This window comes from Cynoglossus semilaevis, chromosome 5 (assembly GCF_000523025.1).
Source record: "Cynoglossus semilaevis isolate Cse_v1.0 chromosome 5, Cse_v1.0, whole genome shotgun sequence".
Classification (NCBI taxonomy): domain Eukaryota; kingdom Metazoa; phylum Chordata; class Actinopteri; order Pleuronectiformes; family Cynoglossidae; genus Cynoglossus; species Cynoglossus semilaevis.
Genome location: NC_024311.1, coordinates 10,623,010 through 10,634,105, shown reverse-complemented (window position 1 = coordinate 10,634,105; position 11,096 = coordinate 10,623,010). Strand labels below are relative to the sequence as shown.

Sequence of the window (11,096 nt, the reverse complement as noted above, 5' to 3'; positions counted from 1 at the left end):
ATTGTAAACTAACAGTCTGGTTGGTGGCAGCTTAGTCTGCCGGGCCTGTGTGATGTACTGTATGTGGCAATGTAAGGTGACAGGTTAATCACATCTCCAGGATAGCAGTCCCACATTTGCACACACATCATCGCCACAACAGCAGCACTGTTTTGAAAGCAGAACAGACTGGGCTAGTTCTCTCTGTTTTCCTTGGCATTCGTTTGCCGTCCACACCCTTGTTTCTCTTTACCTTCGGGGTTTGTTTGCTGTAATGGTGGGCAAACACCTGTGTAGTGGGTGGAACACTCTTCCTAGAACCCTGTTCTCTGTCTTTACTGTCTGCTTGCCTTAACCTTGTACCAAGTGCTCTTGGCGTCATTGGCATCTTTGTGTTTACTTGGTTCGGGGCACAGAAGAAAACAAATAAGGACATGTCATCTGTCTCTTTCATCGAGGACCAGTCTGTAATTAGCGCAAACGGAGTGGTTAGCCCATGACGCAGTCGGCCAATTTTTTTTTCTTTATCTAAAACATGTCTGTGTGGTCCCTGAGACTGGTTACATGCGTGCCGAGAGATTGCCTGTGGCCCGAGTGTTTGTGAGGTGTATGTTTGAGTGTGCTTGATTGTAAATTATGAATTCTTCTCTCATGCACCCACCCCTGTTTAGCAATCACTCAGTTATGCATGACATGTCCTGACCTCAGCAGAACCTCACAGCTGCTGTTGCCGTTGTAATTGGGATCACACCCTAGTTAGTTCCCATGCTGGAGAGAACATATGAGTGTGTCTCCTTCTTGCATAACTGCTGCGGACAAGTTATCCACTGATGCTTTTTCTTCACCATCACTCTACAAACAAATGATACCTGTGTATACATGTAATGATATTATTTCTGACTGACAAGCAGTTTAGTAACCAGCGACTGACGCACATGATTTCACCCTTTGTGCATTTGTGTGTGGTAATGGAAGGCACTCAACTGGCAAGGATCAGGGATCACGGTCTTTTGTTAGATTTCTTCATTCAAACTTGACTTGAGTCACAACTAAATTAAAATCTTCAAGGTTTAAATGGAAACAGTCATTTTATAATTATGCATTTCGCAGTAAGAGTTTGGAAATAAGGTGTGGCACGGAGAGGCAGAAGGAGAGAGTTAGAAATGTCATTAAAAGACCCACAAGACATTTAAACACACTTGTTGCACAGACAGTTGCCCATTAAATGCTGCCTTTTTTTAATATGGAAACAAGATTTGTGTTTGCAAAAAACAGTGTGGTGAGAGGAGAAGGGAGGGATTGGCTTTTGGGCCTGTTTTACTGGTAGTCAAGAAAACCAGCGCATTTTTTCTGGTCAAACCCAACATCCCAGAGAGCTGATAGAGCATGATTGTGTCAGGACGTGTGTCAGGCATGTGAAACAAATAGTGTGAACACAGAGTCATTCCCACAGCCGTTCTCTTTGTTGTAATAGTTTGTGTGTGAGGCGAGTAGGATAATGAGCACAGATACAAAAAGCATTTCTAAATATCCAAAAAAAGGAAATTCTAGAATTCCGTAAAGCGTTTGAAGCATTGTCTAATTAGATAAAAGTCAAGGACAAAGGACTTTCAATGTTTTTAGAAAAGAACTGATTTTGGCTCTAAAACTCTGTATTTACTTTGCAAAAAGAAGCTTTCAATAAATGTACGTTCAAGATGGAAATAATTTGTACGACAGCCAAAAATATATAAGGGACCCTAAATATGTAGATTAAACCTTTTAGTCCTGGGCTCTGAGAGATTGTTATTTTTGTTAGATTGCTGATATCACTGTATATCCTGCACACATATTATACGTGCATCCACACCACATGCCTCATCCCATTCCTTTTGTCTCCATCCACCACCACCTCCACCACCCCATCTGGGCAGACCCACCGCCTCCACCCTTCCCACCTCAACTACACACATCTCTCTCCACTCCTCTGTTAATTATACCCAGGAACACTTCATTTCATAGCTAGCATATTGTCTCTTCAAGGCTGGCAGGCAGGTCATAAATTATCCTGAAGGTGAGGAAGGAAGTTGGAGGAGATAGTTATGAAAATTTCATCTGTCTGCCGTAGTGGCCGCAGCTGCTCCTGTCACCAACCGTGTAGGTGGAGGAATTACACCGGGTCAGCGCGCGTGTATATGTGTGTGTGTGTGTGTGCATGGGTGTATCCCTTAGTTTGTGCATCTGCGTGGGCACATATACACATGTGAGCAGTGACAGTGTGCACGTATACAACCACTCACAAATGCACAAGTTGTCACCGTGTGTATGTTTGTGTCTGTGTGTTGCTGCACCAATGTGTACAGCAGGTTGGCCAGGTAAGACCTGCCTGTCAGTGAGGGGAACATCTCTGGCGTCCCTGTCACCCCCGGGGCCCCCTGCTCTGCCCTGAAGCAGGCAGATTGGGCGGGGGGACAAGCTTGCAGGGCGGTCCCCAAGCTGTCTCTGTTCATTACCGCTTCAGAGACGGGACGTGGCCAGCAGGTGGCCAGACCTTTACTCCTTACCTACTGTGCTCATCTGCTGCTGCGCTCTGTGTATGCAAGTGAGTTCCATAATAAAAGAGGACACCCATAACTTATGTATCTGAAGAGGGAGGAACATATTTTCTCTTTGACCTACAGTGGAGACAAATTACTGCACTGCTGCGTTGTTGCTGTGCTTATTCGCATTTTGCCAACGTATTTAGTAATGTACAGACACATCACCATGTGATTAAAACTGAAGTGCTGCTGTGGCACTTTCCCGACACAGCCTCCAGATCAGTGCTTTTTAACAGACAGCCACTCTGAACAGTAATTAGTAAGGAAAGAAAAACTTGCTGACCCCCAGCTCATCCACACACACACACACACACACACACACACATACACAAAATTGTCCCTATTTCAATCTTTAGTCTCCCGCAAAAATTCTATTAGGGCCAGAGTCCATAGTTGTTAATTACACTTCTAACTAGCTTGCCTCCTGACGAATGGATGGCTTCAGCAGTGATGTAGGATAAAGGGGATATCAGAGATTTCAGTTCCCTGTACAAAGGCTGCCTCTGAAATGGGTCATCAATCCCACAGTGATAAATGCCTGGTGGAGTAATGACTCTCTTATCGGTGCCGGATTACTGCAGATATTTGTAATTAGTGCGGCCACACAAGTCCCAACAGATGTTTTGAGGCAGCACAATATTGAAGCCTTGGTTTAGTATCCAATTGAACTTTGTAATAAGGGATGGCCTGAGTCCGTTGTTGCAGTGTGGCAGACATAGGTGAACCTGAAGTAAGACTTTGTAGATTCATCTGTTGGAAATCCCCTGTGCGCCGTGTCGATCATCTGCTAACGATTCACACAAATGTTTGGACCCACATATACACACACACTTGAGCTCATGGCCTAGTAGTTAAATACACAGCCTGAGGTCCATCCTTTAGATATTGAGCTCTTTAGTCACATGACTGTGAGGGCCGGGGGGCTCCTTTTCCCCACCTCTTCCTCTTCCTCCTCTTCCTCCTTCACTTCAAGCCTAAAGGTAGCCAATGCTACGCCAGGGGGAGTGAATGATTCACTTTTAACTTCCATTTCTCCTGTTTTGGGTCGAGAGTCACTAGCTGCCCTGAAGTTTTTTTTTTCTTTCTGTCTTTCACCTCTTCCAGCTCTCATGAAATCACAATGTGATGTATTCAGCCTGAGGTGTAGCTCTATTCACACTGCAGTCTGACACTATGAAGCCCTGCTCCCCGCTGTTTTCACACAGCATCTGTACAGATGGACTGCTGACAAGTCCTTACCGCTAATACAATTGTCCTGACTGCAGTCAGTTATTATATACACTCAACAAAAGTCACCTGCATTCCCACTCCTTTTGTCCTTCCCATAAATGTGCTTATATATAAATTTATAGGTAACACAAAAAGCCAGTGAAGCCTTTGTGTCTTGATTACATTGTGTTGCCAAAACATACAGTCAGCGCCCTGCCATCCTACACGCCCACAACTGTGCACACACAGATGCACAGCCTGCCCGGCACTGACAGACGTGTAAGCAGATGCAGCCAGAACTGGTAATGGCAGGTGATTATAAGTGGCACACGTGCCAAACTAATTAAACCCCTGGGTTGACAGCAGCATTTGGTACCACTGGCATTCTGGCATTAGAATAATTGTAGCAGCAGCACATTTCACCTTCGAGACTGCAGCTAACAACGTCATTTATTTTACGGCAAGCTGCACCGGATGTTTTGCTACAGAGGCTCGAGTTAGCTTGCTTAACGCTTGACGTGCACGGCAACCTCTGTCAAAGGTCGGACAGCTTGTTTGAGCCACTCTCTGTTGGACAGCACGTCGCTGGTGGATGTGTTGTTTCCATATTTTAAAATGTCACATTTTGCCACAAATATAAACTCTTTATATGAAAAAAAATATTTTTTTAACTTTTAAATTCATGGTTATCCTTATGTATACATGCAACATTATCTGCCCCAATGTTACACCCTGCCACCATAATATACATAGATGCAGTTTAAAAAATAATAAGCTAAAGGTAATGTTTATCCACGTTCTATAATAATCTGAAATAGTAGGACAGTAAGGGTATAGACCAGTGATCATCAGCTGATGGCCCGCCTGCCGAATCTGGGCCGTCAAACCGTCTAATCTGGCCCGTGACTGGGTTTCAATTAAACATGGAATAAAAATGTTATACAAAAACATTCTATTTGAGTGTCCAAAAAAATCTTAGCCCTCTGAAAAATATATATGGTATAGATATGTATGTGATATATGTTGATGCAGAATCTTGGAAACAAACCTCTATTTGAGAAGCCTCCAAAAAATTGAATTGTAAAACATTTTGTACTACCTTCTTCTTCTTTCCCAAGACAGTTTGGCAGTTTATGGGTTTTTTTTTTGTTCCCAAAATGTATTCCCAAAAACATTTTTCTGTAATTAAATTTTTAAGTGAAATGCTGAATTGCTATTTATTTTTATGTCAGTTTTATAAAGTTAACCATTTCATTGAATAAAATACCTTTGTATTTATTCATTACAATAGTGTTAGATATTACCATATGCAGGTCCCAGCAGGTAGACAGGGAGAAGGCAAGGACAGGTGGACTCATATTGTTCTTAGGTCATCGATTCTCCAGCTGGAGGACTGGAACTTCGAGTCCACTTTACAGAGGTCAGCTGTGTCAGAGGAGGCAAGAAACGGCACATTCTGTCTATTGCCACACACGCACATACACACACTCACACACAGCCTCACACACCCAGGTGGTTGAGAATCCTGACACACCTGCAGTTGTATCTGTAACCAGGTGCATGCGGGACGGCGTCACAAGGTGAGAGGTACATCGTATACACTCTCTGTGAGAGGAGCAGTCACCAGGTTATGTATGGTATGTAAGGTCACTGCACGTACAGCAGGATTTATGGGCTGTGCTGTTGCATATTATATGCCTTCCTGTGATTTGGAACCAAGACCTAAGACAACCGTTCTCCTCTGATTCCGTGCTGTAAATCACCGTGGTGACAAATAGGGTGTATTCAGCTCCCACACGTTTCCCCCATAGGCAGCGCTGTCTGGTCCACTTGCACATAATTGCTTCCTTGCTTTACTGCATATATATCACTTGCTGAAACATCACTTAACACTCTTCAGGTTTTATTGCCCATGCACACACTGTGTTCACTCTTGATAGCTACTATATTAAGCCTGTTGTAGAAGAAGAGAAAAATCTGCTCTTTGAAGTAAGTGGCCGATGGCAGCTGATAGCTAGGGCTTAGTGAATGCTCATTATGTGCTGCAGCAAGCTGATTAAAACATCTGATTTGTTCCTCGTGTGTGTGAGTGAGAGAGAGTGTGTGTGTGTGCAGGATCACACTGCTAAGTGTCTGCTGTGCAAGTTTGCATGTGTGAAAGAGAAGGCCTTTGGGCTGCTGTGGTGTGTTATCTGTTTTTTTCAACCTTGTCATACTAATTAAAGTCCATATTTACTTACATTCTCCTTTTTGTTTTCTGCCCTCGATAGGCATCTGTGAGTGCCTCAGCCTAAGCTCTTCTCATTAACAGGCTGATGATGTGCGATGAGTCTATCGAGTGATGATACTGGAAGCCGTCTTCACAAAAAGGGGTCATGAAGCGAATGTTGTCGCTTTTTCGCAGCCACTAGAAATTATGTCCCTATTATCAGCGATGTTGTGATTGCAATTTAGCCAGTGACAAATAAGAAAATAATTACATTTACATCAAAACCAAGTGAAAATGCTTTAGACTTATGTTTGTTTTATTTTGCTGCTTTTGCCCCTTGACTGGCAAATAAGTGTTTCCCAACTAAGGAAGACGATGTGACATGTTTTCTAAAGAACAGAATGAAATAAAATATTCTGTCGTACGTTTTTATAGTGCCTCAGGATACCTAAGGAAACAGTATCTTTTTCTTTCGCTGAAATAGCCGGCTATAAAAACATAATGTTTGTAGATGCCCCCCTATTTAAATAATATGTGTTATCTATTATAAAAATAATGAAGGTTGGAATAAATGGAGGAGAGGAGAGTGAAAATCAGAGGTGATTTTGACAGAAGGATAGCAATTTTAAAGGTACGGTTTATAAGACAGTAGTGAGACCTGCTATGATGGGTGGGGTTTTTTTTTTTGCCCTTTTATCATTGTCATTATGTCCTATATTATGATGTTATCACTGTGTTAGCGCTGGTGCGTGACGTCGGTGCCCATGTATGTGAGTTCCAAATTATGGCAAAGAATGGAGTTACATCGCACCGTAGGAACAGTTAGTCAAGGACCCCTGGTGTTTTTAGTCTTTTGATTTTTTTTCACTTTTTCACCAGTTTGGGTCGCTAACAATGGGCCACCGACAGAACCAAAACTAAATTCATCAGACCCACAACCTGACAGTTTTGGCAACCCAGTTTCTGATTAACCAAACCCCGTTAGTCAAGTCAAGTGCTCACAGCACAATCAGCAACTCTGTGTTTCATTTCTAAATGTGTTGCAGACAAACAGCCAGACTTACAATAGGATTTGTAAATAGTTAAACCAAGCAGGAAGCTGTGTGAGAGTCCGTGGTGGTGAACACGCAGGGTAAATCACTGATGGTCAGGTTTTATGTGGTGTAGGAGGTGTGGTAGTAGCGGTGTTCTTGGGGGTGTGAACGCTTTCATATGAGTGTGAGTGACTGATTCCCAGACATAGAGCACAGTGCATCCTGAATGGGTAAGTGGCATTTATTCAGCTGGTTAGTCTGGGAAAACATATGGTGCCATTTGGAGGCCCAGGCTGGTGCACGCTGTTCTCCTGTAATTAGAGTGGCCCAGCCGAGCAGCTACATGACTGCTTCATGATATCCACCCTACTGTACCCTCCCCAGCCCTGGCTGCATCACAGCACCAACACACCACATTACACATCCTGTTAACACACTGTTCAACATCAGTGAACACCAGCGGCAACGCGGTTTTGGCAGCTGCACATGTGCACCAGGGGCCACGTTATTTCTAAAGGTCCAGATGATTTTGGTAGAACACATAAGAGATTTAAAAAATAAGAAAGTGGAAGTCGTGTCTATTTAATTTAGATTTTAATGTAATATATCAACATGCATGACACCAACAAAATAATAGTCACAGAGTAAATAAAACCAAACTAAAATATTTAATTTGTAATTTATAAAAAAAGATCATGCCTCAGAAGTCTTTTGGAAGAAAATATTTGATCGAAATAAGCCAGGTTTTATATGGACGGTATAAAGAAGGGAATGATTATGTTTACAGTTTAATTTAATTACATTTTTATATGTGTTATTTTGTGGAGATACTCATTCATCATAAGGACTTGTTTCTCTGTTGTTTCTGGAAGATGTTAACTTTTAGTTATTTTGGTAAATTACTGGCAGGTGTGGAGTTGCTGTTGTCTCTCCTCCGGCATGAATGTGAATTGCAGAGAAAAAGCAAATGGTAAGAATTTGAGATTATTAGTATTATTAGTATTACCTGTCCATCCAAAAAATGTTCTACCCATAGTGTCTTTCAATAAAGATAGTCACTTTTTTTCCCATTGCTTACTTTAAGTTGTAATAACTAGATAAAAGATCTTTAAAATGACCTGTAGTGACCTGTAGGACACAGCTGATTCTTTCTTTCTTTCTTTCTTTCTTTCTTTCTTTCTTTCTTTCTTTCTTTCTTTCTTTCTTTCTTTCTTTCTTTCTTTCTTTCCCTCTCTTCATCAGGACAAGGGGAGCAGATTGTGGGTCCAAGCCATGGCTTGTGTTGGCAGGGTTGTGGGGTGTCAGATGGGCTTTTGTCCCGTCAGGGGGGGACAGACTGGTAGCCTGGCGGGAAGGCCCTGTTGAGGAATCAGGCTGAGCCAGGCCTTACATCAACACACACACACACACACACACACTGGAATAGGATTGATAAGGAAAGCGATGGGGGGGGGTAAGAGGGGGGGGGGGGGGGGGGGGGGGGGGGGGGGGGGGGGGGGGGGGGGGGGGGGGGGGGGGGGGGGGGGGGGGGGGGGGGGGGGGGGGGGGGGGGGGGGGGGGGGGGGGGGGGGGGGGGGGGGGGGGGGGGGGTCCAATCCTGGGATAAAGACATTTCCTGTCTCATTTATAAACATTTATAAAATTTGACACCACCAGCCTACCCTCTGCTCCTCCTTCCTCATCATAATCCCACCCCCCACTGTCCATCCTTTACCTCTCACACAGATACACACATACATGCTGGTTGATGTACAGCACTGCATTATCATCTAAAGCTGCAGTGCTTTTAGGATGATGAGGATTTGACCATATGAGTGTAGTTTATGGAATACTTTCATTATTATTATATATTTTTTTGTAGTTACAAGTATAATTATTACGTACGTTCTAACCCGATAAAAATCGCCAAACGTGGAAAAGTCCTGGTCTTTCTTGAAAGACTTTCAGTGGATTGTTCTTCCTTACTCCACATCAGCATGTTGTTCTTCACACATGATTTAAATACTTCAGTGAGGTTGAAGACCATTAAAAGCACAGCAACCATTTCATATTCAGTAACACACTCAGGGCCTGCAGTAGCTAACAAGCTCTCAACACCAGCACAAACATCTACCTACTGTATTATACATTTACTGACTGAGGTCCAGAAGGGCCTTTCAGTGTGCACGCTGCTCTCGTGTTGTCTGTTTAGCAAGAACAGCGAGTGAGAGCACTGCCAAATTTGCATATGAAGCATGTATATTTCAACAACATTTAACACACACATCACCGGCAGTGAATTATGCATGTGGCTGCTACAGTGAAGGTGCTGGTTTTATACACTGGTGAGAAGGAAATTGAACTGTGTTTTCTCCTGTGTTGACGCTCAAGGCCCCGGCCCATTAAAGTACACAGAGCAGGCGTCTGTTAAATGGACTAGTGTAGTACATCGTATTCCCCTCTAACAAAGCGGGCTCGGCACGGGGAGAGGCGTCCGACAGATTCTGACGTCTAGGTAATAGGATTCCCACCTCTCCAAAGGGACTGACAGAGACGTTCTTGTTGCATTCTTGTAGACCACTCCGTCTTTTTTTTGTACGTGAACGTGCATATGTGTTTGTTAAATGCTGTGCCGTGGAAGAGATGAGTGGCTGAATTATTCAAACCCGGGATGTCTCACGTATTGTCAGAGGAGGAGTACGGCTGTTGCAGTAAACACGTAGAAAAGGATCAGCTACGTCACAGACAGACCTTTAGAAAATGTTTTCTCATATGCAAATGAACTCATACGCAGCTTGATGGGCTCAAGGTGAGGCTTTCCTATTCGTGACTGTTAATGCAGCTGCCATAGGAAGATGAAAGTGTGATGGTCAATTCACAATAAAGATACAATGGAAGAAACGTTGAGCTGATATCAATGGCTGTGGCATAGCCAACAACCAACTGTTGTGTTCTCATAAGCCTCCCCTGCTCCACGGGAGGAATAGGCTGCAGTGGGTGAGCATCATTAGATCTGTCATTTAAGACACCACACTCTCCCACTGCTCTATATTTATCCACTTGCAGGTCTCTAACAGGCCCTCGGGTCAACACATTGTGTCCCTACCTGTCAGTTTGGCAGTGGATGCGACACATGTAGTGGATAGAGACAATATGAAGCCACCTGCTAGTCACCCTGCCCTCTTGCCTCCTCTCCCCCTGCTCCTCTCCTCAGAGAAGACGAGTTCTCTCCCTTCCTCACCTTGCCACTGGATACATTAGTGACAATTCATATACTGCTGTTATGGCAGCCATATTTAACTTGGCTTAGCACCAGTGAATCCCGTATTTATGGAGTTGGTTTTAGCCACCTCTGCGTGGTAAATGATGATAAGCCCGTCTTGTAATAAACAATCTCGTAAACAGCTCTGCAGCTCAGCCCCCTGATAGCCTTAGGGGCTTGTAAGAGCTTTATTACACATTTATTACTCCTTTAATGGCCAGGAAGGCATGAGCCATACCATAAGCTAACACTAATTTCATTTCCTGACATATATTGGCCTTATGTTATATCTCCTGAATATAAGTCATTTTAGCAACTTGATTTCCTCCACACCTGTGAGGGAATGATTTCAAAGAAGCCTAATGAAAATCCAAAGAATATTTTGTCAAATTCTGTTTTATTCAAAGAGAAGAAATTATTTTACATTATATATTTTATGTTGAATCTCCACCTTTTTACAGTAGGATTTCTGGATAAATGTGTTCAAAAGCCTGAGAGAGCAGTCCCATGACTTTTAAACCCGAGGTATTTGAAGTGGAAAAGCTGAATTTACACACATTGTTTGACACATTGTTTTTAAAAACACCATGTCATAGTTCATCTTGTAGTAGTTATAATATTATAAAAAGGATGAATGACAGTGATGGAGACTCCACCATCCTTGGCACTTTCCTGGCCTTACAAATGTTTTTTACTACTCTGTCAAAGGCCCCAAATACATAAATAAGGTTTTCTGAGTCTGAATCTCATGCATTTGAGGTGTTTAATGTTAAACAGGAACTAGTGGAAACCAAAATTCAGGCAGAATGTTTTTGTTTTTTTTTACAAGCTACAGATTTTTCATC

At 43.0% G+C, this 11,096-nt stretch overlaps 1 protein-coding gene across 2 annotated transcripts in view; it reads left to right on the top strand.

The window, feature by feature from the left end:
* fto (FTO alpha-ketoglutarate dependent dioxygenase) overlaps nucleotides 1–8,449 on the top strand; it is a 68,305-nt gene extending 59,856 nt beyond the window's left edge. The window contains exons 9-10 of one of the 2 annotated variants that reach the window (XM_025055401.1): nucleotides 7,920–7,980; nucleotides 8,253–8,446. In XM_025055401.1, the coding sequence (XP_024911169.1) occupies nucleotides 7,920–7,953 (34 nt within the window). In that variant the 3' untranslated portion in view covers nucleotides 7,954–7,980; nucleotides 8,253–8,446. Of the gene's footprint in view, nucleotides 1–7,919 lie in introns of both variants that reach the window. The other variant, XM_025055400.1, reaches the window with a different exon arrangement.
* The last annotated feature ends 2,647 nt before the right edge of the window (nucleotides 8,450–11,096 follow it).